This window comes from Humulus lupulus, chromosome 1 (genome assembly GCF_963169125.1).
Source record: "Humulus lupulus chromosome 1, drHumLupu1.1, whole genome shotgun sequence".
Lineage (NCBI taxonomy): Eukaryota > Viridiplantae > Streptophyta > Magnoliopsida > Rosales > Cannabaceae > Humulus > Humulus lupulus.
In genome coordinates, this window is record NC_084793.1 from 56,778,650 (window position 1) to 56,803,754 (window position 25,105).

Here is a 25,105-nt window from a genome sequence, read left to right on the forward strand (position 1 = left end):
GGTTGAATTGACATCCCTAAATGTTCCTGTTTGTTTATTTGTTTTGTATTTTAATCGTTTTGTTCTTGTTATTTTTATTATTTTGTTGAACACATTTTAATTATGAACTTTATTATGAATTTTTGTTATAATAAATAATTGTTAAATTATTTAGTGTTATGTGCAAACCACCTATACTATACCATATTTTTGTGGTACAATTTGAAAAATTACTCAAACTGTATACTGGGTGTAGTTGAATAAATTATCAAAATATCACACCATCCACACTGAGAACGCCCCCACCGTATGGCATTAGTTTTTTTTATTTATTTAATAAAAAAAATGCTAATTCTTCAATCCAAAACCATGTTCATTTTCTCTCCAGAAAATAAATTATTTCTCTTCAACATTAAAAGAAAAGAAAAAAAAACCTCTTAGTACATACACAATATACTCTGCATTTCAATTACTGCTCAAATCTCTTCGCAGTACAATATTTTGGAACAAAAAAGGTAGCATATAATCAAAACGCAGAAAATTAACATCTCAATCTCATAGACCAAGACCAATCCCAATGAGAACCAAGTGAATTGAGATGAAAAGGTAGTTCCAGCTCCAAGCTCCCAGACCCATCTTTGAATACGCATTATTTGGATTGGTACCTGTATAATTTTATACAATTAATCAAAGGAAAAAAATCAATGAGTTGCGTGGTTGACAAATATATAAACAAACAAACACAACTTTGGTGGTGCTTAATTATTTGTTTGTCTAATGAAGCACTAAAAAATTTCGATTGGCTTTATCTGAAAGCAAAGAATGAATCAATAGATATCATCTATGAAAGTTGAAAACATCAAGTTAATTTGATAACAAATGACATAATCCTCAAATAGTTGTTTTAACACAAAACAATATGCTTATATTTACTCTTTAGATAATCTTGCATACTTGTTGATTTATGAAAGTCTTATTCTGGTTCCTATAAAATATTTGTCGTTTTCAGTTTTCAAACCGTTTAACTTGTCACCGTTTAACTTAATGACGTTTCCGCACTATTATCATTTTCAATAAAGTTGTCGTTTCCTATTGTGATTTTAAACTTTTCTTGTCCGCTACACTACCGCGGCCGTATCCTAAAACTCCTGTTATCGAAACATCCATTACCGTCGTTCTTTACTTTTACTAAGAAGCAAGGAATATTAATTTTTAAAAATAAATATTTATTAATATATTAATATAAATTTATAGATTATAATAATATATAATACAAAACTAAATATTTAATAATTATATAAATTCAAATGATATAAAATATTATTATATTAATAATATATAATATATAATCATAATTTTTATAAATGTGTAGAATAAATATATAATAATTATATTAATATAAAATCAAGGATTATAAAATATTATTATAATAATATATGATATGTAATTTTAATTTTTATTAAAAAATTATCATGTATATTTAAAAAAAATCTCATCTAACTTATATAAATATATTATATAACAACAAAATGCATGTAAGTGTCGTATGTGTATAAATAATAGAACTATGTAACTATATAAGATATTAAAATAGCATATTTCTTTTATTAATAAGGATAAGTAAGTTTCTTAACCAAGATGTATGATTTGAAAAATATTATCTTACATAGGATAGTTTGAGGTCTTAAAAGTTATCCTATTATTATTATTATTATTAGTATTTTAAATCATAAACAATGTCTTAGTTAATTTTTCTTTTAATATATTTTTATTATTATTTTATATATAATATTATTTATTTATTTAAAATTTATATGATCCTAAAAACTCAATAAAATTAAGTAGACATACATTACAAGTTGATCGCACCAACTATTTATTTAGATATATATATACATTTTTCTAATTAATTCGGCCAAAACCAAAAATATATCAATATAATCTAAATTTTTGAAAGGAAGGAAAAATGAGAGACCCTGGAAAAATAAAATATTAAAAAAAAAAAAAGAAATCTATTAGCCCAAAAAATAATTTGGACTACCTAATAAATGTGAGAGAACTTCCAAAACACTCCCTATGGAAGTGTCTCTCTGGGATGAATTGACACAGTAAATTTAGTAGTAGTAGAAATGAGACAAAGAGTAACGTGAAGGAAAATTACCTAAACAAGTGGGCTGGTTAAGTAAGGTGGTGAAGATGGTTTGGTTACTGAAACCAGCGTACGAACATGTTGTGGCCCTGCATGTGGAATCGGTAGTAGTAAAAGTAGTATTGCCCAAAGCTAAACTAGAATCCGAACACTGCATGGAAGGGCACGTGGACCAGGTCTTGTTGGTCAGCTTAATTTGGGCTGGCTCACATTGCAATCTAAAATGAAGAAAAAAAATAGTAATAAATAACATCATTTTTTCAAAAAAAAAAAAAATTGTGAAAAATAGACTCACGTCCAATTTTTTGAGGAATCACAACTGCATTTGACACAGTCATTAGCAGTGACAACATAGGTCCCATTGGGCAAAAGTATAGGGCTATCCAACGAGTCCTTCCTCACTGATGATGAACAAACTGCATCCAAATGAAACCACCACTACTCCCATTAGTAATAAACACTTCGTACCATAAACTGATAATCAAGATTATTAATCAATTAATTAAATGCATACAAGTTTAGTAAAATCCAAAGGCAACATCTAGGGAAGGCCATAAAGTCTACAAATGGCCAGTCAAATATAAGTAAATAAAATCAAGTACAGTTCCAAACGCAATAATTCAATCCAAACATGGTACCGGTAAGATCATGGAGATCTAACGAGTGATTTAAAATAATGTATACAAACAGTATTTGTAATGTAAGCTATATATCCTGTGATATGATGAACCAACTATTTTACTCAAACACATGCCGAGACTGAGAAAAAGACTATTATTTGAGTATTATTATTCATGTGTGTCCACCGACTAGAAGATAAAATCATGAAAAAGCGTGTCCGTGTGTGTGGGGTAATGAAACATAACCAAGAATAAAAGGAGCATAATGTCATAGCCATACGCACCCACAGCAAATCAAACAAAACAAGAAAATGTTTGAAATTGGAGATGAAAAAATCTATGTATAGTTGAAACTTTTGTGCAATTTGGTATGATCTAGTAAAAAGGGGTTTTCACTAAATTTATCAAAGGTTAGTGAATATTAAAAATAAATAAATAAATAATGCTAGCTAGGCTTATACTTATTTTAAATCACAATTGAAAATAGTGTAATCCTACTTTAATAAATTTAAATAATTTAAAATGCATGTAAAAAATTATGGGTAAAAGGTGTATTCTTTTTCATTACTCTAAAAAAACTTTTTGTTTTGATATTTCAATGTTAAGATGAATGTATAATTTAGTCTATTGATAAATGATAATTATACTTTTTTTAAAAAAAATTATTTATATATGTATAATAGATATATTAATATTGGACATATATGATGAAAAAAAAGCATGGAATCCAATCCTGGTGAACAGAAGAAAGGTATATTTTTATTGAATGATGAGTCAGCTAATCCCAGACGCTGCCCTGCCCTTATCATCCAAACTAGTCACTTTCTCTTCTTATTTTTATTTTATTTTAGGGTAAATAGTACTGAGGTCTCAATTTATATTAATAGTATCACTTAGGTTCTTAATTTGAATTTTGTAGCAAATAGATCCCATTTTCTTCTAAATGTTACAATTTAGTCCTTATTCATTATTTATCATTTTAAAAATATTAAATCTAAGATAAAATTATAGTATTTTTTTATATATAAACCTAAATTCTTTATTTCAAACAATTTATTTCACGAGGCTACGAGACAGTTGTTTTTTAATAATGTTTTCGGGCCTAGTAAATTATTTATAATTTTTTTAAAATTGTCATGTTAAAAAATTAAAATTATAATTCGAAAAAAAAACAGTAACACTTAGAATTTCTGTAAACTATCAAAATTTGAGAAAAAAATATTAAAATGACAGAAATCGAAATAAACAATCTAAATATTACACAAATAATAAAAAAATATTATTTAAATTTAATAATTTTTAAATAGTAAATAAGATGTAACGACTAAATCGTAGCTTTTACTAGAAAATCGGACCTATGTGCTACAAAATTTAAAATGGGGAGAAGTGCTATTTACCCTACTTAATTTATATAAATATATGATATCGATGTGAGTGAAAATAAATTACTAAAAAAACACATACTAGTAATAATTAAATTTTAGCCTAAAGAAATATTAAAATAAAATGTGAATTTGATTCAGTTTTAATGTAAAATAGAAAGATGAAAAGATAAACAAAACCAAACCTTTAAGAGGAACGTCGAGGACTTGACCAGCCAGGATCTCAGTAGAGTTAACAATCCCATTCAGCTTCAGTATCGTCTCCTCTGTAGTACCGAATTCCTGAGCAATCCCCTCCACGGTGTTTCCAATTTTCACCACGTGTCCGTAGTGGACCACCTGGGTTCCGTTCAACTCGTCACAGCTACATGGTAGCGGAATCGTAAACGTCTGCCCCGGTTGAATCAAATTCACATTCGGGATGCGGTTAACGTCGGCGATCCGCTGGTACGACACCAGATTCGAGAAAATTTCCCTCGCTATATGGTCGAGTCCGTCTCCGGGCTTCACTGTATAGTTCGGGGCTCCCCTCGAGGCGCCCGCTCCGTTAAAGCAGGAGCAGGGGAACGGGATCTTGATCGTCTCCTTCGCGGCCACTGTTGTGTTGCGTGGAGTCGTTATCGGGTGGTTGTTGGCGCCGAGAAGAGTGTATAACTTTTTGATACCGAAGAGAGCTTGGATACCCGCGAGGGTGGTGGCGTTGGGAACCACGTAGTCGACTAGGCCTTGACACGTGGTCTTCGCACCAGTACTGCATTTAAAAACCGGCGGCGTTTGGGCCGCCGATTGGGCCACGAGGTGGGCCGAGATGAAGAACAGGCTGAGGAGAATCGCCGGATAAGTTGTGGAACCCATTTTTCTTTTTTATTTCTCTGGAGCTAAGTGCAAGTGGTGGTACTGGTATAAATAGAGAGAGGCGGCTAAGTGGGCCTCAGCGGAGTGAGCTGGAGATATGCGACGCTTCTGTGTCTAGTTTCGATTTTTGTTTGGTTACGAAGGTGGGAAAGGAGAAATGGGTGGGAAAGAGACGAAATTTTTTGGAGGAATGGGTGTAAGGATAGAGATGAGAGTGATTTTATGAGACTATTTGACTCATTATGACTCAGATGGAATTAAATAGATGTAGTGGTGGCAAAGACTAAAAAAACAAGTCTTCTTTTTTAGTTGCTTTTACTTTTGGACCAATAATAGCAGGCTCAGGCATTAGTTTAGTTTAGTGGTTTTCTCGGCTTTCAAGTTCCATTTGAAAATTTCTAGAAAAGAGTTTGTCCGTGTGTGTTAAATTAAGGGGTATCCACTATCCATCCAGTATTAGTATTTTTCAAAAGCAAAATACATTTACCAAAGAGTATTATTACCATCGTTGATTTGCCGTGCGTCTGGCGCTGTCCAACCAAGAAAGGCGTGGCTGTTGACCTTGACTTTTCTCCCACAGTACCAAGTTGGATTTGGGTTTCTTCCAACTCCATTTCTAACTGGGCCGGCCCTGGGCATAGGCGGGCTAGGCCCGTACTTAGGGTCCATTCCTACCCAGGACCCAACTATGTAAACTCTTATTGGTTTGAAATGTATTTATATTACTAAATATTAATTTAATTTTATTTAAAATTATATAAAAATAATTATATGTACAAAATTATCCATTTTTTTCAAATTTATTAAAACTGTCTTAGGCCTACTTTTTTCAAGGCCGGCCCTCTCTCTGCCATCTGTGTCTTTTCTTTTGCAATTGAATTTGAATGACAATGCGCGGCCATTGACTTATCATTCAAAGGTGTATAAATGAATTTATTAAACCAAAGACTGGACTAAATAATAATAATATTAATTGGTAAACAAACATTATATTTATATTTATGTTTTAATTGTTATTTTTCTCCTTGTATTACGTTGCACTCACATCACAAGTGGGGTTTACTAGAAAGAGACTACAGTAGTTTGAAAGTTGTTCTTGTATAATTTTACTTTTTCAATTGAAAATCGATGCGAGACTCGCGTTCTCACCGAAAATTCAATTGCATTGGTCATAAAATTTATTATTATTATTATTAGTACCCGTCGTATCGTATACGACGATTGGCCCTTTGGATTCATCGGTTAAGCGAACCACAAAATAGCCAAACTCTTTAGCCTCAATGACGTCTTGTCACCGCAATAGATGTCCAATTTCATTGATCAAGTCACACCACACCTCTCTCTCTCAACAACAGCTTATCATATATTGCCATTGTTGCTTCCAATATTTGCTCGAGTATGTTCATCCCTTCAGTGGTAAAACTGGAAATTTTCAATGAAACTGATTTATGCTATTTTCTTATGATATATATATATATGGGTACATTTTGAATGGATACTACTCATATATGGCTATTTTAATATTAATCATTGTATTAAAATTAATAGTACATATTTATAGTTGTTAATTAATATTTCTAAAAATAAAATTTGATTTTTTCAAATTTTTAGAAAGGTTACCTGATGAAAATCATGTATTTATTATAAAAATATAATATTCATTTTTCAAATATATGTCAATTTCTAAAATATAACTAGTGTCTTTTATTGGTTGGAAATAATATTAATTATGGTAAAAGAAAATAATAACTAAATTCGAAATTAATGTTAAAAAAAATATTTAACTGATGGTGACTTGCTATACCAAGTCACTATATTGTCACATCATCATAATTGTTAGTACTTATTGGGTAATATCCATTTAAAAGTCTTATATATATATATATATATATATAAACGATCTTATTTAGACTAGGGGCTTATATTTGTTGATGTATAGTTTATTTTGTAAATTGAATTGTTTTTCCATAATAGGTTATTGATAAGTTTATCTAGTTTCATGATTTTTTTTTTTTGCAGCACGTAATTTATATTTATTGGATTCGTTGTTTAATTTTTTTTTATGACAGTGGTTACATAGAAAAATAATTTTGTACTGCATGGACATAAATGTATATATCATCTAATGTAAATCTTAAATATCTTAATTGTCCTCTTTCAAAAAAATATATATCGTTATTGTCTTTTAGATAATGATAAGCCAAAGAATTAATTTTCTCTAAATAGTTAGAATAGTTGGTTATTATATTAGTTGGAGAATATTCCTAAAAGCACTAACAATTAATTGGTGTTTTATTATATTTATCAAAATATCTCGTTGTCTTTTTTTTTTTTTTTACGGTAACTTTCTCGTTTTCTTCATAATTCTTATTCTTTGTTTTTTGTTCACGTAATTCATTCAGGCATGATTCTTTTGATAGATTGTAAATAACATTATGAGCATTAAATCAATAAATAAGATTCAATAACAACATTCAATACTCATTCACGAAACCAAGATCACATTTTATTTAGAGCATTGATTGGGAATATGAGAACATACCTCCCATATTGCCAATCCCTTCTAGAGCCATTTCCTCCTTTGAAATCTTCCAATCCACCTACAAAAATCAAGTGCAAAATGCAAGAGGAAACTAATGGATAACAAACCCTTACCATAATACCACACTACCCTCAACTTTCACCCATACAATATATATATGTGTGTATATATATATATATATATTATGCTCTTATACCTTAAGAGGTATTAGTGGGCTAATTGGGGGTCATTATATTATGAAGTGGTGAACTATAGTTTAATGGGCCAACACATAGTCATTAGGGTGCCACCATGTGCCTCTAATGCAATTAGTAAGTGTAAACCATCCCATTATGGTTATTGGTATTAGTAGGCACTTTAGTTAATGATTGTGATTATGAAATAATGTCTATGATTATATTAGTCCATAACAATAATTCTAACATTCTCTCACTTGGACAATATAATCAAACCACCATAATATTGTCTAACACATATATGGCAATCAAATAAATCATACATAATATTATACCGATAGGATACAAATATTACATATGACTTGGCCATGTAGACATTTAAATATCATAACAACCATTAACTATCAAACCAAACATGCATGAGGTACAATTGATTTGATTGAGACTATGCGCATTCATCTCCTTTTGTACTTGTCACTTCGATAAACAATAGTATATACATATATAAACATATATACATAATATCAACAATAAGAAGTGACTTCAATTATCATTATGCATGTTCAGAACAAAACATAAGCTATAAGCAATCCATAAAAAATACTAGCATGTTCAATACATAAATAACAAAACTCCCACTGAGCTCAACAAGCTAGGCTTCTGACAATCCCATTCGGGCAATGTGCCCCAAAAACACACATATAGGTAAGCGTTTCGTTAGTGGGTCTGCTAACATGCTAGTGGTAGGCGTGTACTCAATAGAAATGAGGGACTCAGCGACTTTCTCTTTAACAAAATAGTACTCTATATCAATATGCTTTGAGCGAGAAGTACTCCTAGTGTTCTTAGAGAAAGCTACTACTGCGGAGTTGTCACAATACAATTTCAGCGGCCTCTAAATAGAGTCTACAACACTTAATGCTGAAATGAAATCCCGCAGCCATATTGCTTGACAAGTAGCCTCATAACACGCCATATACTCTGCCTCCATCGTAGAAGAAGCTGTGAGTGTCTGCTTGACACTTTTCCATGAAACAACTCCTCCAGCCATCATATAAATGTAGCCTGAAGTAGACTTTTTATCATCCACGCATCTTGCATAATCGGCGTCACTGAACCCAACTATATTAAGAGTGTTAGCTCGCCGGTAAGTCAACATATGATCCTTTGTACCCTGAAGATACCTCATGACTTTCTTAGCCGCTTTCCAATGGCTAAGACCAGGATCACTCAAGTATCTACCCAACACGCCGACAACAAAAGCAATATCAGGACGTGTGCATACTTGAGCATACATTAAGCTACCAACCAGTGATGCATAAGGAACTACTTTCATTTCATCTCTCTCTTTATCATTTTGTGGACATTGAGCCTTTGAGAACTTGTCACCCTTCACTATTGGTGCCTTCCCAGGAGAACATGCATGCATATTGAATCTTTTCAAGATCCGATCAATGTAAGTCTTCTTAGACAAACGAAGAATACCATTAGCCCTATCCCGAAGAATCTGAATCCCAAGCACGTAGGAAGCCTCACCAAGATCCTTCATATCAAAATGGCTAAACAAAAATTGTTTTGTCTCAAACAACAGGTTAGAATTACTAGATGCAAGCAGGATGTCGTCAACATATAATACTAGAAAAATAAAACTGCACCCACTGACCTTCATCACTACAAGAAATATAAGCTTCTACTTCGTTTTTTACACAAACAATAATTAAAAACGAAGTAAAAGCTTCTAAATATATTTTTACTTCACTTGAGGGAATGAGTACGCTTAAAAAAATTAGTTATTACTTCGCTTTTATAAAAAAAAACGAAGTAAAAACCATGAAAGACTTTTCACTTCGGTTTTATGAAAAAACCGAAATAAAAAACTATATACCGCGAAAGGTTTTCCACTTCGGTTTTTATGAAAAAACCGCAGTAAAAAAACATTATATAACAAACAAGAGTCTTTCTTTTTTGGAGACCCTTTTACTTCGGTTGTTATATATAAACCGAAGTAAAAACTAAATTGCTGAATATTTAATTGAGCAAAAGGCCCAGCCCGTTTATTTATCTCCCCAAGTTGTATATATAATCAAATTAATTAAGAAACCCTACAGTAGTCCTTCATGTTCATGTGTTCCCAACCGCCACTCTTATAGCAAACGCATTTTATCAAAAAAAAAAATTTCAATTTCTCATCTAAATCTCTCTGCTCTTCTAGTCACAGATCCATGCTCCGCCACATGCCGCTGCTGCCATCATGCGAGATGCATCCCCGTCGCCTCCTTGCCAAGTTCCTTCGTCGGGAGAGTCACGACGCCAAGCTTCGTCACGAGAGTCGCATCCCTACTGCTTCCCTCGTCTGAGTCTCTTTCAGACCAAAAAGAAATAGAAAAGAAGATGGGGTCTCAAGCAATAAAGTGTTTTCTCAGAATGTGAGCTATTTGATTCTAGCTGAATCAAGTTTCTTTGTCTTTTCTATGTAATCTTTCCGAGAACTTCATGGGTTCTCTTTGTCTTTTCTATGTAGTCTTTTTATGTGACAGCCACATTAATGATAATAACTTTATTTTCTTGATCATGTTGACATGAAAGAACTTTGAAGTATGAATTATAAGATTGAGCTAGAAAAAAAAATACAGATTATTATTTTATTTCACAATAAGATAACAATGTTTAAAAATCTGTAATGTTTTGAGATCTTGAACGTATTGTAATGTTTTTTTTAAAAGAATTATATGTGGATGAAAGAAATATATCTGGATTGAGTAATTTATATGTAATTTTTTTTTTTGTTTATACAGATATTACTTCGGTTATTTACAAAGAACCGAAGTAGTAAGTGTTCTTAAAATAATAAGCGACATTTATTTATACTTTTAACTTCGGTTTTTACGTAAAAACCGAAGTAGAAAGTCTATTTTTCACTTCGGTTATTACGTAAGAACCGAAGTTAAAAGTTAATTTACTACTTCGCTTTTTTCAGACATTTAACTTCGCTCGGATACACTGCGGTTTTTATTTGGTGCGAGAACCGAAGTGTATATGGAAAAAGAACCGAAGTAAAAGCCTATTCTCCTAGTAGTGCATGTATATACATTGATCTACTACATTCTCCTTGAAGCCATTTGCAGTGACAATCATATCAAACTTGAGATATCACTGCCTTGATGCTTGTTTAAGCCCATAGATAAACTTTTTGAGCTTGCAAACCATGTGTTCTTTGCCAGACTTCTCAAAACCAATAGGTTGAGTCATGTAAACATCTTCAAATAAATCTCCATTGAAGAAGGCGGTCCTCACATCCATTTGATTGAGTTCTAGATCAAAATGAGCAACTATAGCCATAATGATTCGTAATGAATCTTTGGTAGAAACAGGTGAAAATGTTTCTTTGAAATCAATACCTTCTCTCTGGCTATAGTCTTTAGCCACAAGCCTAGCCTTATACCTTTCCACTTGCCCATTCGAGTCATGTTTGATCTTATACACCCATTTGCATCCAATGGGTCTGCAACCTTTGGGTAGTTCAACCAACTCCCAAACTTCATTTTGTGACATTGAACTCAATTCTTCTTTCATTGCATCCATCCACAACATAGATTTAGGACTACTCATGGCTTCTTGATAAGTGACTGGCTCAGAATTATCTCCCACATCAAACTCATGTTCCTGCAAATAGACAAGGTAGTCATCAGGAATAGCAGACCTGCAAGTTCTCTGTGATCTTCTCACCATAGCTTCATCATCCCCAATATCAAGATTTTCACCTTGTTCTGGATTTTGAGGTTCATTATGAGTTTCTACTGGAATCTGTTCAATCACGGGGTCATCAATAGGAGCGGAAGCGACAGGTACAGGGACAAAAATGTGTTCTTCCCTGAAAACAATTTCTCTTGACCCTAGACTTGAACCAAATTCATCCTCAAAATAGACAGCCCTATCTGATTCTATAACTCTGGTGGTGTGAGATGGGCAATAAAATCTAGAACCCCTTGATCCAATGGTGTAGCCTACAAAATAGCCACTAATGGTCTTTGGATCAAGTTTCTTAGACTGTGGGTTATAGGGCCTTACTTCAGCTTTACATCCCCAAACATGAAAATGACGCAAACTCGGTTTCTTACCCGACCACAACTCGTATGGTGTCTTTGGGACAGACTTACTAGGCATTTGATTCAAGATATAAGCAACAGTCCTCAATGCCTCACCCCATAAAAATTCTGGCAAGCTAGAATGAATCAACATACATCGCACCACGTCAAGAAGTGTGCGATTTCTCCTTTCAACGATTCCATTCTGTTGGGGTGTCCCTGGCATTGTATATCTTGCATCAATACCACATTCCTGTAAGTATTTGGCAAAAGGTCCGTGGTTCCTTCCATTTTCATCATAAAGTCCATAATACTCTCCACCTCTATCAGAGTTGACAGCTTTGATCATTTTTCCCTTTTGAAGCTCAACATTCGTCTTGAAAATCTTAAAAGCATCCAAAGATTCAGATTTTTCACGAATGAGCTCAACATGGCCATACCGGGAAAAGTCATCAATGAAGGTGATAAAGTATTTATAACCACCCATAGCAGGCGAAACAAAAGGCCCACAAATATCAGTATGCATAAGCTCCAATACATCTGTGCACCTATCTGACTTGCTCTTTCTAACCTTGGCAGTTAACTTTCCTTTAATACAATCAACGCAGGCAGTGAAATCTGAAAAATCCATATCTTGAAGTACCCCATCTTTGATCAACCTTTCCATTCTGTCTTTAGAGAAATGACCCAAACGTTTGTGCCACAACATAGAATATTTCAAATATAATCTTGCACGTTTAGAGCCAACAACAACATTAAGACAAGAAGTAGAAGAAACAGAAGCAACATCATGCAAATCAAGTTTATATAAATTTCCACATAAAGTTCCATTTCCAACCAAAAGAGAGTCACGATACAAAGTGGGTTTTCCAGTTCCAAAAAGAAAACTATAACCTAGCCTATCCAAAATAGATACAGAAATCAAATTCCTCCTAAAAGAGGGTATGTAAGCAACATCCTGTAACTCCAAAAATTGTCCTGTATTCAACTGTAATCTAACTGTCCCCAAAAATCCGACTTGGACTTTTGTATCGTCTCCCATGTACACATTCTGCTCCAGACTACTCGGTCTTCTTCGACTTGCCACTGCCTGCAAGGAATTCGTAACATGAATTGTGGCTCCAGTATCTAACCACCAATAATTTGAGGGCACATCAATAATATTGGATTCTAAACAAACCATCACAAGACAGTTACCTTTCTTCTTTAGGTGAGCTTTGAGCTTTCTACAATCAGCCTTTTTGTGCCCAAAATTCTGGCAAAAGTTGCACTTCCCTTTGAAAAACTCATTCTTATGACCATTAGAGGATGAGCTGGACTGTCCATTCCCTTTAGGACTAAGTGCCTTTTTCTTGGGAGGTTTTTGGTTACCAGAGTTATTGGAAGTGAACTTTCTCTTGTGAGGATTGTTTGGGTTCGTCACCATGGAGATACTTCTTGCCCTTCCCTTTCTCATGTCCTCTTCTTCCTTGGCAAGAATAACAGTCATCTCCTCAATAGTCCATTGCTCCTTTTGAGCATTGTAGCTTGATCTGATTGAATCAAACTAGGGAGGGTTTCCATCACAAACCACACCATGTAATCCTCACCAAGATCCAACCCCATAGCCTTAAGCTTTTGGTAACAACCCGTGAGCTTGTTGATATGAGCTCTAATATCATCCGTATCAGTGTAATGGGTGCGATGGAGCAAGGTTAAGCACTCATTCTTCTCATTCTTTGAGAACTTTTTGTACTTCTCCTTAATGGCAGCAAGAAAATCCTTTGCATTTTTAGTCTGAGGAATACTATCACGAATGGATTCATCCATGTGATACCTCATAAGCATCAAACAACAACGATTGGAATGCTCCCAATCCTCATAGGATTTCTTGTCCTTTTCAGTGGCATCATCAGCGGGTTTAGGTGGTGCATCCATTCTCAAGGCCAAGTCCACTCTCATAAGAGTCAAGTTCATCATGAGAGATTCAACCCACTGCTTGTGGTTGGTTCCATTCAGTGTCAACATGGCAGAGGTTCTCGGAATGCTTACAGCTGAATGAGAAACAAGAGCAATAACTATTAAATACATGTTATGATAAAAACATGTCATTTGTGCTCTTTTCTCATCAATATATGATCGCAAAATAACAAACGATCATTATGTATGCTAGAGTTCTTAGACAAACACACAAAATAGAACTCATACACAGGTAAGAACAATCTATTAAACAATATAATCAAATACATTAATTTACTATCGAAAGGATAGATAAATTGTGATTCATAATGTTTAATAAATTTTCTTCACCATATTAAGCATCCTTACCAAGCAATTATTATCGATAGGATAATTAATTACTTATATAGATCTTAATGTAATTTTGGAGGAAAAACACAAAATTTAAATAAATAATTATTTAAATGTTCCTCTTTACTAAACAATTTACATGCTTATTCTTACGACAGGCAAGAAAATAAACAATAATTGTTGACAATATATAATAAGATTTATGCCATAAAAGATTAAATATAAATACAATTATGAAACCAAATCTATGAATTAATCTTGTGCATAAACATATACAAATAGTAGGATATGAGAATATGAGTGAAATGGTAAAAATTTGCCCAAAAAGGACCCCTCACGCGCCATAATTGTTTTTTTTTTAAAATTTTAAATTTTAACATGACCGTATGACATGTCGTTTATAGCCAAAAACGACGCCATTTCCCCTTAAAAACAACATGTCGTTTTTTCCTGACAGAGGCAAAACGACGTGTCGTTTTTCGTCGTCTGAATTTAGGCTTACAGGTCGCGTTCGACCCGGTTCATCCCGCGAGTCCGACCCGACTGGAACCACCGTCTCCGGCCACCATTTTGGCCACTGTGACTTGGGTTTTCTTTCTCTCAATGTCGTCGACCACCCTAGCATATCCATTCTCCTCATTTCCCAACAAAAAAGTCAAAACAACATGAAAACCGAAAATGGGTTTCCACCATTTTTGAGCTCCATGAAAAGCTCGGTTTCACAACAGCAATGCATGAAATTTTTGCCCAAAAAAGTAGCTAAAACCCAATACTCATTATCAAACCCGATTTCCCTATTAACATAGCATGATTTCGAAATTTCTTGTGAAAAAATCAGATTTTGAAAAATTGGGTATATATCAAAATATCAAGCACTAAAATCAAATAAACCTAGCTCTTGATGCCAATTGATAGATTGTAAACAACATTATGAGCATTAAATCCATAAATAAGATTCAATAACAACATTCAATACTCATTCACCAAACCAAGATCACATTTTATTTAGAGCATTGATTGGGAATCTGAGAACATACCTCCCATATTGCCAATCCCTTCTAGAGCCATTTCCTCCTTTGAAATCTTCCAATCCACCTACAAAAATCAAGGGCAAAATGCAAGAGGAAACTAATGGATAGCAAACCCTTACCACAATACCACACTACCCTCAACTTTCACCCATACAATATATATATATTATGCTCTTATACCTTAAGAGGTATTAGTGGGCTAATTGGGGCTCATTATATTATGAAGTGATAAACTATAGTTTAATGGGCTAACACATAGTCATTAGGGTGCCACCATGTGCCTCTAATGCAATTAGTAAGTGTAAACCATCCCATTATGGTTATTGGTAATTAGTAGGCACTTTAGTTAATGATTGTGATTATGGAATAATGTCTATGATTATATTAGTCCATAAAAATAATTGTAACATCTTTAAGTAAGCATATAATTAAACTTTGAATACATCCCTGCTTATTATCAATGAGAATGACTATATGTAGTCTGATAAAAGACATCAACCGTGCTTGTTGATTGTTCATTCGAAACTAAGTTTCAATTTATTCGGGCGGTTATTTAAAAAAAATTAATATATTTTGTTTCAAAATAAATTTAATATAATAAAAGATAAAAAAAATATTAATACAATAAAAAAAGTTATTTTCTAAAAAAATTCAACATTTAATTTTTTCTGCTCTCTCTTTGAAGAGCCTTCTCTTGGTTTTGCTCGAGTAGCCTGATTTATCACCATGGATGATCTTGTTCAACGAACAAGTCAGCTCAAGGTTGAAGAAGATGGGTGGGAAGTTAATGATGAAAACACGAGGCAAGCATCACCTAATTGGGAGGTTGTGCACAAAACGAAAGTTTTGTCGAACTCTTCTTCGAACAATTCTTTGTCGTATGTGGAATTTGAGGGATGAGGCTTGGGATGTAAAAATCAAAAAAGAAACATCGCATGCAAATCCATAATTAAATTATGTTTGCGACACTGATCAGGGTATGAAGCGATTTTCCAAGGATTTGAAGATGAGGGATAGTATCATAGTTATAGATAGACAAAGGTAAAATGATACTGAAATTCATTGTGTGTCAATTTCTAACTTCTATGCCGAGAGTAAAATGTAACGCCCTAGATAGCCAAGACTGTTACACTGTGTACTTTAAATAGTTCTAGACTTGCTAATCAAGTGATTTTGCCATAAACGTGTAACTAAAAGTGATTAACGGATTAGAGTTAAAATTTTTAGTCAAAATGAATGATCATTCCATTAAAAATTTTAAGTTCGTACATGGGATCCCAAAATAAACATTTAAATGGTCATTTACAGTTCAAAAGGGAAATTACAACACAAGTCGGCCTAAGCAGCAAAATTAGAGTTCGACCCTAGTTCCTTTGTGAACCCATGGTCATGGTGGTCGAGCAAACTGCATATGTACACGCCGCCACCGAAGCTGTCCAACTCATGGCTGGTCCAACTTCCCTTTTCCCTTACTTGCACCACATAGCACCCATGAACCAAGGCTCGGCAAGAAAACTTAAACATGCTCATAAGCAGTTAATAACATATTACAAAATCATAATCAACATGCCTAGTAGTAGTAGCCCTACTCATGCATGCATTTAATCCAGATAAGTGACTATGGAGTCATACCAGGGCCCATTGCCCTATATAAGTGACTGTAGAGTCACCCCGGGCCCATTGCCCTAGGATAAGTGACTGTAGAGTTACCCTGGGGCCCATTACCCTATCCTCTATAAAACTAGCCTTAGGACTGGCCAAGTGTACCTAGCGCTTTATTTTCCAAACGACCATAGGGTCGGTCAAGCGTATACCACACTCCTGGATAGGCCTAACCATATCAGCCTGCACTCAGCACGCTATTTCTGCCCTTGACTTATAAGTCAATCCTTTCAACCAACGCTCGATGCGCTATTGTCGCCCTTGACTTATAAGTCAAGCCTTTCGGCAGCGCTCAGCGTGCTACTGTCACCCTTGACTTATAAGTCAAGCCTTTCAATCAATTAATACAGACAAGAATAAATCATTTAACACTTATCCAGATACAAAGCATTCAAGCATGCTTAATCAAACAATCACAGGCATAATCATAATCATGCTTATTCACAGGGGCTCGAGCCCTAATTATAACCCATGGTGCAGTTTTCTTACCTCAAGTCCAAGCATTGGCTAAATAAAAACGACCCTTGAGCACGATCCCCTTCCAAGCCCTGTCGGTACCCTAGACACAACCATAATAAAAGATATCCATCAATATCGAGTGAATAAAGGCTTCCGGACCGAGTTCTAGCCTCTAGGACCTCAAATTCTACTTGTTGACCCTGATTTTGGTCAACTGACACGGAGTCAAAAATGCTTGATGTGGACAGATATGTTGAAATGAGAATAATGACAAAAAAAATAAAACACACAGGAATTTATAGTGGTTCGACCCCAGAATCTGGTAATAACCTACGTCCACTTGAGTTGTTATTGATATAAGATTCAAAGGAGTGATCAAAGGACTAGGGTTCAATGAGTTTCACAAACCTCTGAAGAACAAAACAATATATCGAATGTGATAGCTCTAATACACTTGTAAAACTCTAATCTCAAATAATTAGAAAGCCAAAAGTCCAAAAAAAAGTCCCTTCCTTGAGCTATTTTTCTCTATTTATAGGCTCAAGGAAGATTACAGTAATTTGTTATAGATATTCTTTCCTAAATAATCGGATACTCAGGAAATCATGGGAGATAATTTCAGATATGATTATAACTGCATAAGATTTTCTCCAAATATAGCGAGTATACGACCAGGCTGGTCGTATATAAAGATTGAGCGTTGCGCCATAGACATCTTTCTGGTCGATGGTCGAACAAGACTTCTGCCAGATGTCAGCCACGTGTACCAAACGCTTGCCATGTCATCCATGCTTATTTTTTGGATAACATTTGCCCCCCAAGTTTATTTATTACGAGCAATAAATAAACTTTTAAGGAAACGACCCTTCGACTACCCCACCAGACCTGTCAGAGTAATTCGTGCAACCTTGGGAAAAGTAACCTACCCTTGTCTAATCATGGCTTTTCGGTTCCTAAGCAACCTTTCGACGGCTATAACCCTTCCCCATGCTTCGAAAAAGAGGAAACTGATGATTACTCTCCTTTTATGCCACAGACAAAAATATGTATATAGTCTCTTCATAGTCTTCTTTTCCTTTTTACGCAAGCTATTACTTTCTCAAGACACCCTAAAATCAGAGCTTCCATTTTCTTCTGGATACCGTCTTCCAGCATTTCAAGATTCTGTCCGCGAGTTCTCCGACGCTCGAAAACTTTCTCAAATCTCCACGATCTTTTTTCTGGTAAGTCTCCGAACTCTTATGCTCTATATTTTTGCCGTGCATGCTTCTATGGATTGACTGTTGAGTTTATTTGTTTCTGGGTTGAGATGCATGACAGTAGGGGGTTTAATGGGTGATACCGTATGCTCGGCTCGCGTAGTCGTTCCACTGGCACTATATTTAAAGTGTATGCGTCTTTTGCACTTGCGAGTTTGGCTAAGGTATCTGTGTTTGAATTCTGATCTCGAGGTATTTGCTGAAGGGTATACTTCTCGAATTGCACCAACAGATCTTTGGTTTTGTTTAGGTAGGCCACCATTTTCAGGCCCCGTGCTTGATACTCCCCTAAGACCTGATTCACTACCAGTTGTGAATCACTGTAAATATCCAACACTTTTATACTCATGTCTTTGGACAACCTTAGTCCAGCGAGTAGTGCTTCATATTCGGCCTCATTATTTGATGCGGTGAAATCAAACTTGATAGCGCAGTGAAATCGATGCCCTTCTAGCGTTATCAATATCACTCCTGCTCCTGCGTGAAATTCGTTGGATGATCCGTCCATGAATAACTTCCACGAAGGAGCTTCGACTTGGGGCTCAGGCGCACTAGGTTTTTCGCATTGCTCGTTATCTGTGAGCTCAATGAATTCGGCGATAAGATCAGCCAAGACTTGTCCTTTTACTGCTGCTCGTGGTGAATATGTGATATCGAATTGCCCGAGTTCGACTGCCCATTTTAATAAACGTCCAGCCGCCTCTGGTTTTTGCAGAACTTGCCGAAGGGGCTGGTCAGTTAAGATTATGATGGGATGGGCTTGGAAGTAAGGACGTAACTTCCTTGAGGCCAAAATTAAGCAATAGGCTAATCTTTCGATGGGAGGATACCTTAATTCGGCCCCGATTAACCTCTTGCTAACATAATAAACCGCCTTTTGTACGCCTTCTTCTTCTCGTACTAGCACCGCACTAGTAGCATATTCGGTGATCGCCAGGTAAATGAACAAAGTTTCTCCATCTATAGGCTTTGATAAAATAGGAGGCTGTGCCATGTGGGATTTTGAGGCTTGGAATGACTGTTCGTAGTCTCTAGTCCACTCGAACTTTTTTTTGCCTCTAAGTAGATTAAAGAAAGGGACGCATTTGTCCGTCAACTTTGAAATAAATCTACTGAGTGTGGCAATCCTTCCAGTTAAACTTTGCACATCCTTGATTTTCACTAGCGATTTCATGTCGATCAGGGCTTTGATCTTTTCGGGGTTGGCCTCGATTCCTCTTGAATTAATAATGAACCCCAAAAATTTCCCTGATCCTACTCCGAAGGAACACTTGAGAGGATTTAACTTCATCTGATATTTGTTTAAAACAGTGAAATACTCCTGTAAATCCTTCACATGTCCTTCTGCCTTTTTTGACTTTACCAGCATGTCATCCACGTACACCTCCATGTTTACTCCAATCAACTCCTTAAACATGTGGTTAGCCAATCGCTGGTAAGTCGCACCAGCGTTTTTCAGTCCGAAGGGCATTACTTTATAACAGTATAACCCTGTATCGGTCCAAAAGCTAGTGTGATCCTCGTCAGGTGGATGCATACTGATCTGATTATATCCCGAGTATGCATCCATGAAAGAGAGGATCTCATGTCCTGCAGTTTCATCGACCAGCTGGTCGATCCTTGGGAGTGGGAAGCAATCTTTCGGGCAGGCTTTATTAAGGTCTGTGAAATCCACACAGGTTCACCATTTGCCATTAAGCTTGGGAACCAGTACTGGATTAGAGACCCACGATGGATAAAACGCCACCCTGATGAACCCATTCTCCTTCAGTCTTTCAACTTCCTCTTTTAAGGCTTTCGATCTATCCTTATCGAGCAGCCTTCTTTTCTGTTGCACGGGTGGGAAATTCTTGTCATTTTTCAGGACATGGTTGATAACTGCAGGATCTATCCCATCCATGTCTTTATGTGACCAGGCAAAAACTTCCTGGTTCTTTCTCAAAAATTCCACCAGTGCGTGCTTCGTTGTGGCTTCTAGATTTTTACCGACCTTTACTACTCTGGTCGGATCTTTTTCGTCAAGTAGGACCTCTTCAAGGTCCTCAACGGGTCCAACATCTTCCTCAAAATCCCCAAAGCGAGGACCTAAATCTCTATCCTCACTTTGGGCAACACCCTATTTGGTGACTCCATCACTGGATTGGGCTTGTGTATCAATAGCCATCTGCATCCTCTATGGGGGATTGCTCTTCGACGTTCCCTTCTTTGCCTTCATGATCGAGGCATTGTAGCACTCCCTTGCTTCCCTCTAATTTCCCAACACGCGTCCTACCCCTGCGTCTGTCGGGAATTTCATGGCCAAGTGCCATATTGAGGTGACAGCCCGAAGGTCAACCAGTATGGGCCTTCCGATTACAGCATTGTACGCCGAAGGACAATCGACTACTATGAAAGTAGCGAGTAATGTCCTGGTAGCAGGCGTTGTACCTGCTGTTACTGGAAGTCTGATTGACCCCGTTGGGGCGAGTCCCTCACTAGAGAAGCCATAAATTGTTTGGTTGCAGGGCTCCAAATCCTTGACGGACAACTTTATGCATTCCAGTGAAGACTTGTATAGGATGTTTACTGAACTTCCTGTATCGACTAGAACTCTCTTCACCATCATGTTGGCGATTTGAACATCCACGACCAGCGGATCGGAATGTGGGAACCGGACATGCTGGGCGTTGCTATCAGAGAAGGTTATTTCACCATCCTCTGATCGAACCTTTTTTGATGCCCTGTCCTCCACAATCATCATCTCGATGTCCTGGTCGTGGCGTAGGGTCCGAGCATATCGTTCCCTTGCCTTTCTGCTGCTTCTCGCGAGGTGCGGGCCTCCACAGATGGTGAGTAAAGTGCCAGCTACGGGGTCAGGCTGCAAAGGTGGCGAGAGTTGGCGTGTGGGTGCTTGCTCGTTGCCACCTGGAGCCTCTCGTTGGGAAGTTCCCGAGGCCCGTACGTATCTCCTCAAGTGTCCTTGTCTGATAAGGAACTCAATTTCATCCTTTAGCTGGTTGCATTCGTTTGTATCGTGTCCGTAGTCGTTATGATTACGACAGAACTTGGTTGTATCTCTCTTCTAAATATCCTTTCGAATGGGAGCGGGTCTTTTGTAAGGCACACTAGAACTCGTGGCCTGATACACCTCTCCTCGAGACTCGACAAGGGCAGTGTAGTTAGTGAACCGTGGTTCGTAACGATTGCCCTTAGCGCGTTTGTTTTCAGAGGTGGACGGTTCATTATGCGGCCGCTTCCCCCCATTCTTGCCATTCCTGTTGTCTTTCCCTTGCCATTGGGTTTCGACCCATTGGCGGCTTTGGCGGGCTCGGCATTCCCCTTATCTTTGCCTGGGGGCTTTCCTTCGCTGGCGATGGCATCCTCGAGCTTGATGTACCGATCAGCTCGATCCAAAAAATTCTTGAGTAGTCTTAACTCCATGCTTTATGAGGCTACTCCACAAAGGCGTGCGGCGCCTAACTCCCGCAGTTAGGGCCATCATCTTGCCCTCATCTCCCACTATTTTGGCTCCAGCCGCTGCTCGCATGAAGCGCTGGACGTAATCCTTCAGTGGCTCTCCTTCTTGCTGGTGTATCTCTACCAGCTGATTTGCCTTAGTTGGGTGCACACGACCCACATAGAATTGTCCGTAAAATTCCTTTACGAACATCTCCCAAGAAATAATACTTGCAGGAGGGAATTTGAAAAACCACTCCTGCGCAGCATCAGAAAGTGTTGCAGGAAAGATCCTGCACCGAGCGTCTTCGGACACTTTCTGACTGTCCATCTATATCTTAAACTTGGTTACATGAGATACCGGATCACCATACCCGTCAAATTTCGGAAGCGTGGGCATCTTAAACTTGCTAGGAGTCTCTGCCACAGCTATCCTTTGAACGAAAGGAGTGCCCCTTCTCCTGTCGTACTCGATATGAGACGTCCTTCCCCCAACCAGTTGTTGCACCGCCTGATTCAGGGAATCTATCTTGGCTTGCACGGCGTCAGGAATCGCCGGGGCCTCTGCTGCTGGGGGAATGTACTCGTCATGCCGTTCCCGGCGATCAGTAAGTACATCTCTTAAGTTTTCATCTCTTCACCGCTGCTCGCTTGCTCCGAGCCGGTTAAAGACGTTATTTTTTCTGGGCTGCCCCCCAGCGTCACGTCTCTCGGGTTGGTCTTCCCTAGGTGGTGGACTTCTGCCCCCACCTCTCTCTTCATTTCTCCGACCGACATTCCACTGCCTGAGTCGGCCTCATTGTACCCATGGCCATCTCTGAACCTCGATTGGCTATGGTGGGATCGACTGTCTCCTCGATTGCCTCCTCGAGCTGGAACTTCCTGAGCATTAGAGGGTGGCCTGCGTTGGTCGGTAGGTCCCTGTGCATTATCATGCCGTGGGGGGCCCCGGACCGTAGAGCTTATCTCTGAGTTCCTTCTGTTGCCAGAAGGACGCTGCCCCCTGCTTGGTGGGTTCGACTCTTCGCCTCTATGGCGCCTAGGACTGCGGGGCTGCTGCCCGACCCTATTCTGCCTTGGCTGCGGGGGATTGCCTCGACCAGCCTGGGATGGAGGCTGCGCTTCAGGATCCCTTAGTGGGACATCATCCTGAGGCATTGGCGACTGCTCGAGCCTTTGGGGGCTCGACGGCTGGATCGGCGGGCTAGGATTGGGCCCCCTTTGGGGTGGACCATTTGTGGGTTGATCAGGCTGTGAGGCAGGTGCAGCCTGATTCCTAGCCAATTGCAGGGCTGCTTCGAGGGCTGCCATGGCTTCCCTCTGACGACGGTCCATCTTCGCCTGTCTTTCACTCAACTTCTGGCGCTGTCACTCTATCTCTTGTTGCTGCCGCGCCATAATCTCCGCAGCGCTTTCTTGGCTGGCCCTTAGATTGGCCAGTTCATCCTGCAATACCCCCAGGGTATTTCTCAACGTCTTTGAATCCAGTTCTTCCTCATCAAATTCCAAATGTGGCTCATTTTCAGCCATGTTTGGAGGAGGAGGCGATTGAGATGGTGCAGCGCCAGCCACTTGCCCAGTTTTCTTTGTTGTTTTCGCCATTACTATTTCAACGATTTCATATCAAGCTGTCAATGAAAGCACCATAATGTTGACCCTGAGTTTGATCAACTGACACGGAGTCAAAACGCTTGATGTGGATAGATATGTTGGAATGAATATAATGACAAAAACAGTAAAGGACACAAGAAATTATAGTGGTTCGGCCCCAAGAACTGGTAATGACCTACGTCCACTTAAGCTGTTATTGATATGAGATCTCAAAGGGGTGATCAAAGAACTAGGGTTCTCCGAGTTTCACAAACCTGAGAGAGATAAACAGTACAATCGTAACACAATAGCTCTAATTCTCTTGTAAGTATGTAATTTTAATTAAGCGAAAGCCAAAAGTCCCTTCCTTGAGCTATCTTTCTCTACTTATAGGCTCAAAGAGGATTACATGAATTTGTTATAGATATTCCCCCCTAATTAATCGGATAATCAGGAATCATTGGAGACAATCTCAGAATTGATTATGATCTTCACAAGATCATCTTGAAATATGCGGAATGTACGACCATGCTGGTCGTAAGGAAAACTCAACTGCCATTCCTGTAATGTCTTACTGGTCGATACTTGAACAGAACTCTGCCGGGTGTCAGCCACGTGTTTAAAATCGCCTGCCACGTCATCCGTGCCAGTTTTTTAGATAACAGTTTGATAACTTGAGAATTTAGCTGGGAAACAGCGTAATCAGAGGTAATCTATTCTTTAAGTTATGAGTTTTTTAGTTCTTAAGCTTTGATTGGATTTTATGGTTTTGATGAGTTTTTGATTCGTTTGTAACTTGGGTTTTGATGGTTTTGCACTGCTGAGCTGATTGGGAACTTTGTTTTTGGGATTTGGCTATGTTTGGATAGGTTTTTGGAGGGATTTGGCTAAATAAAAAATAGAGTTTTTAGGTTTAGCCACGACCCTGTTCTTGGGACGCTGTGGCTTTCTTGGATGCTGGGAGAAGTAGGTGTCATTGGGCCATTTGAGTCGTGGCGCTGGTGCAGTCACGGCAAGCCTTGGGCTCTCTGACTTGGGGCAGGTCACGGCTCAAATGTTTGTGACGCGACGCTTAAGGGGATTTTCAGCCTTGGAAGGGTTGTGAGTGCGGGAACTCAAACCTAAGGGGTCAGGATAGATCCTACTACCTGGTTTAGTAGGATTCGACGTCCCTGAGGCTAGGACTTGGTCCGAAAGCCATTATTTACTCGTTGTTGACGAGATTCTATACTTGGTTGTGACTAGGTTATCTCTAGGGGCTCGGAATCAGGATGTGCTCGAGGGTCGTTCTTAATTTACATTACACTCGGACCTGAGGAAAGAAAACTGCACCCAATACGTGATGTACATGATTAGGGCTTGGCCCGAATGTTGAATATAGATTTGATTAGGGCTTGAGCCCTGTAAATGTGCATGATTATGATTATGCTTGTGATTGATTGATTAAGCATGTTGAATGCTCTGTGTTTGGATATTTGTTATATAATGAATGTCTGTCTACATTATCTGGCTGAGAAAGGCTTGACTTATGAGTCAAGGACGACAATAGCGCTGGTCAAAAACCATTGACTTATGAGTCAAGGACAACAATA

The 25,105-nt window shown here is 37.6% G+C and overlaps 1 protein-coding gene across 1 annotated transcript; it reads right to left on the bottom strand.

The window, feature by feature from the left end:
• Positions 1-420: 420 nt before the first annotated feature.
• LOC133792806 (lysM domain-containing GPI-anchored protein 2) lies at positions 421-5,254 on the bottom strand. Its single transcript, XM_062230752.1, has 4 exons — positions 4,316-5,254; positions 2,424-2,544; positions 2,141-2,346; positions 421-644 (listed from the first exon to the last, which is right to left on the bottom strand). The coding sequence occupies exons 1-4, from the start codon at positions 4,983-4,985 to the stop codon at positions 535-537; spliced, it is 1,107 nt and encodes a 368-aa protein (XP_062086736.1). The 5' UTR covers positions 4,986-5,254; the 3' UTR covers positions 421-534.
• Between the last annotated feature and the right edge of the window lie 19,851 nt (positions 5,255-25,105).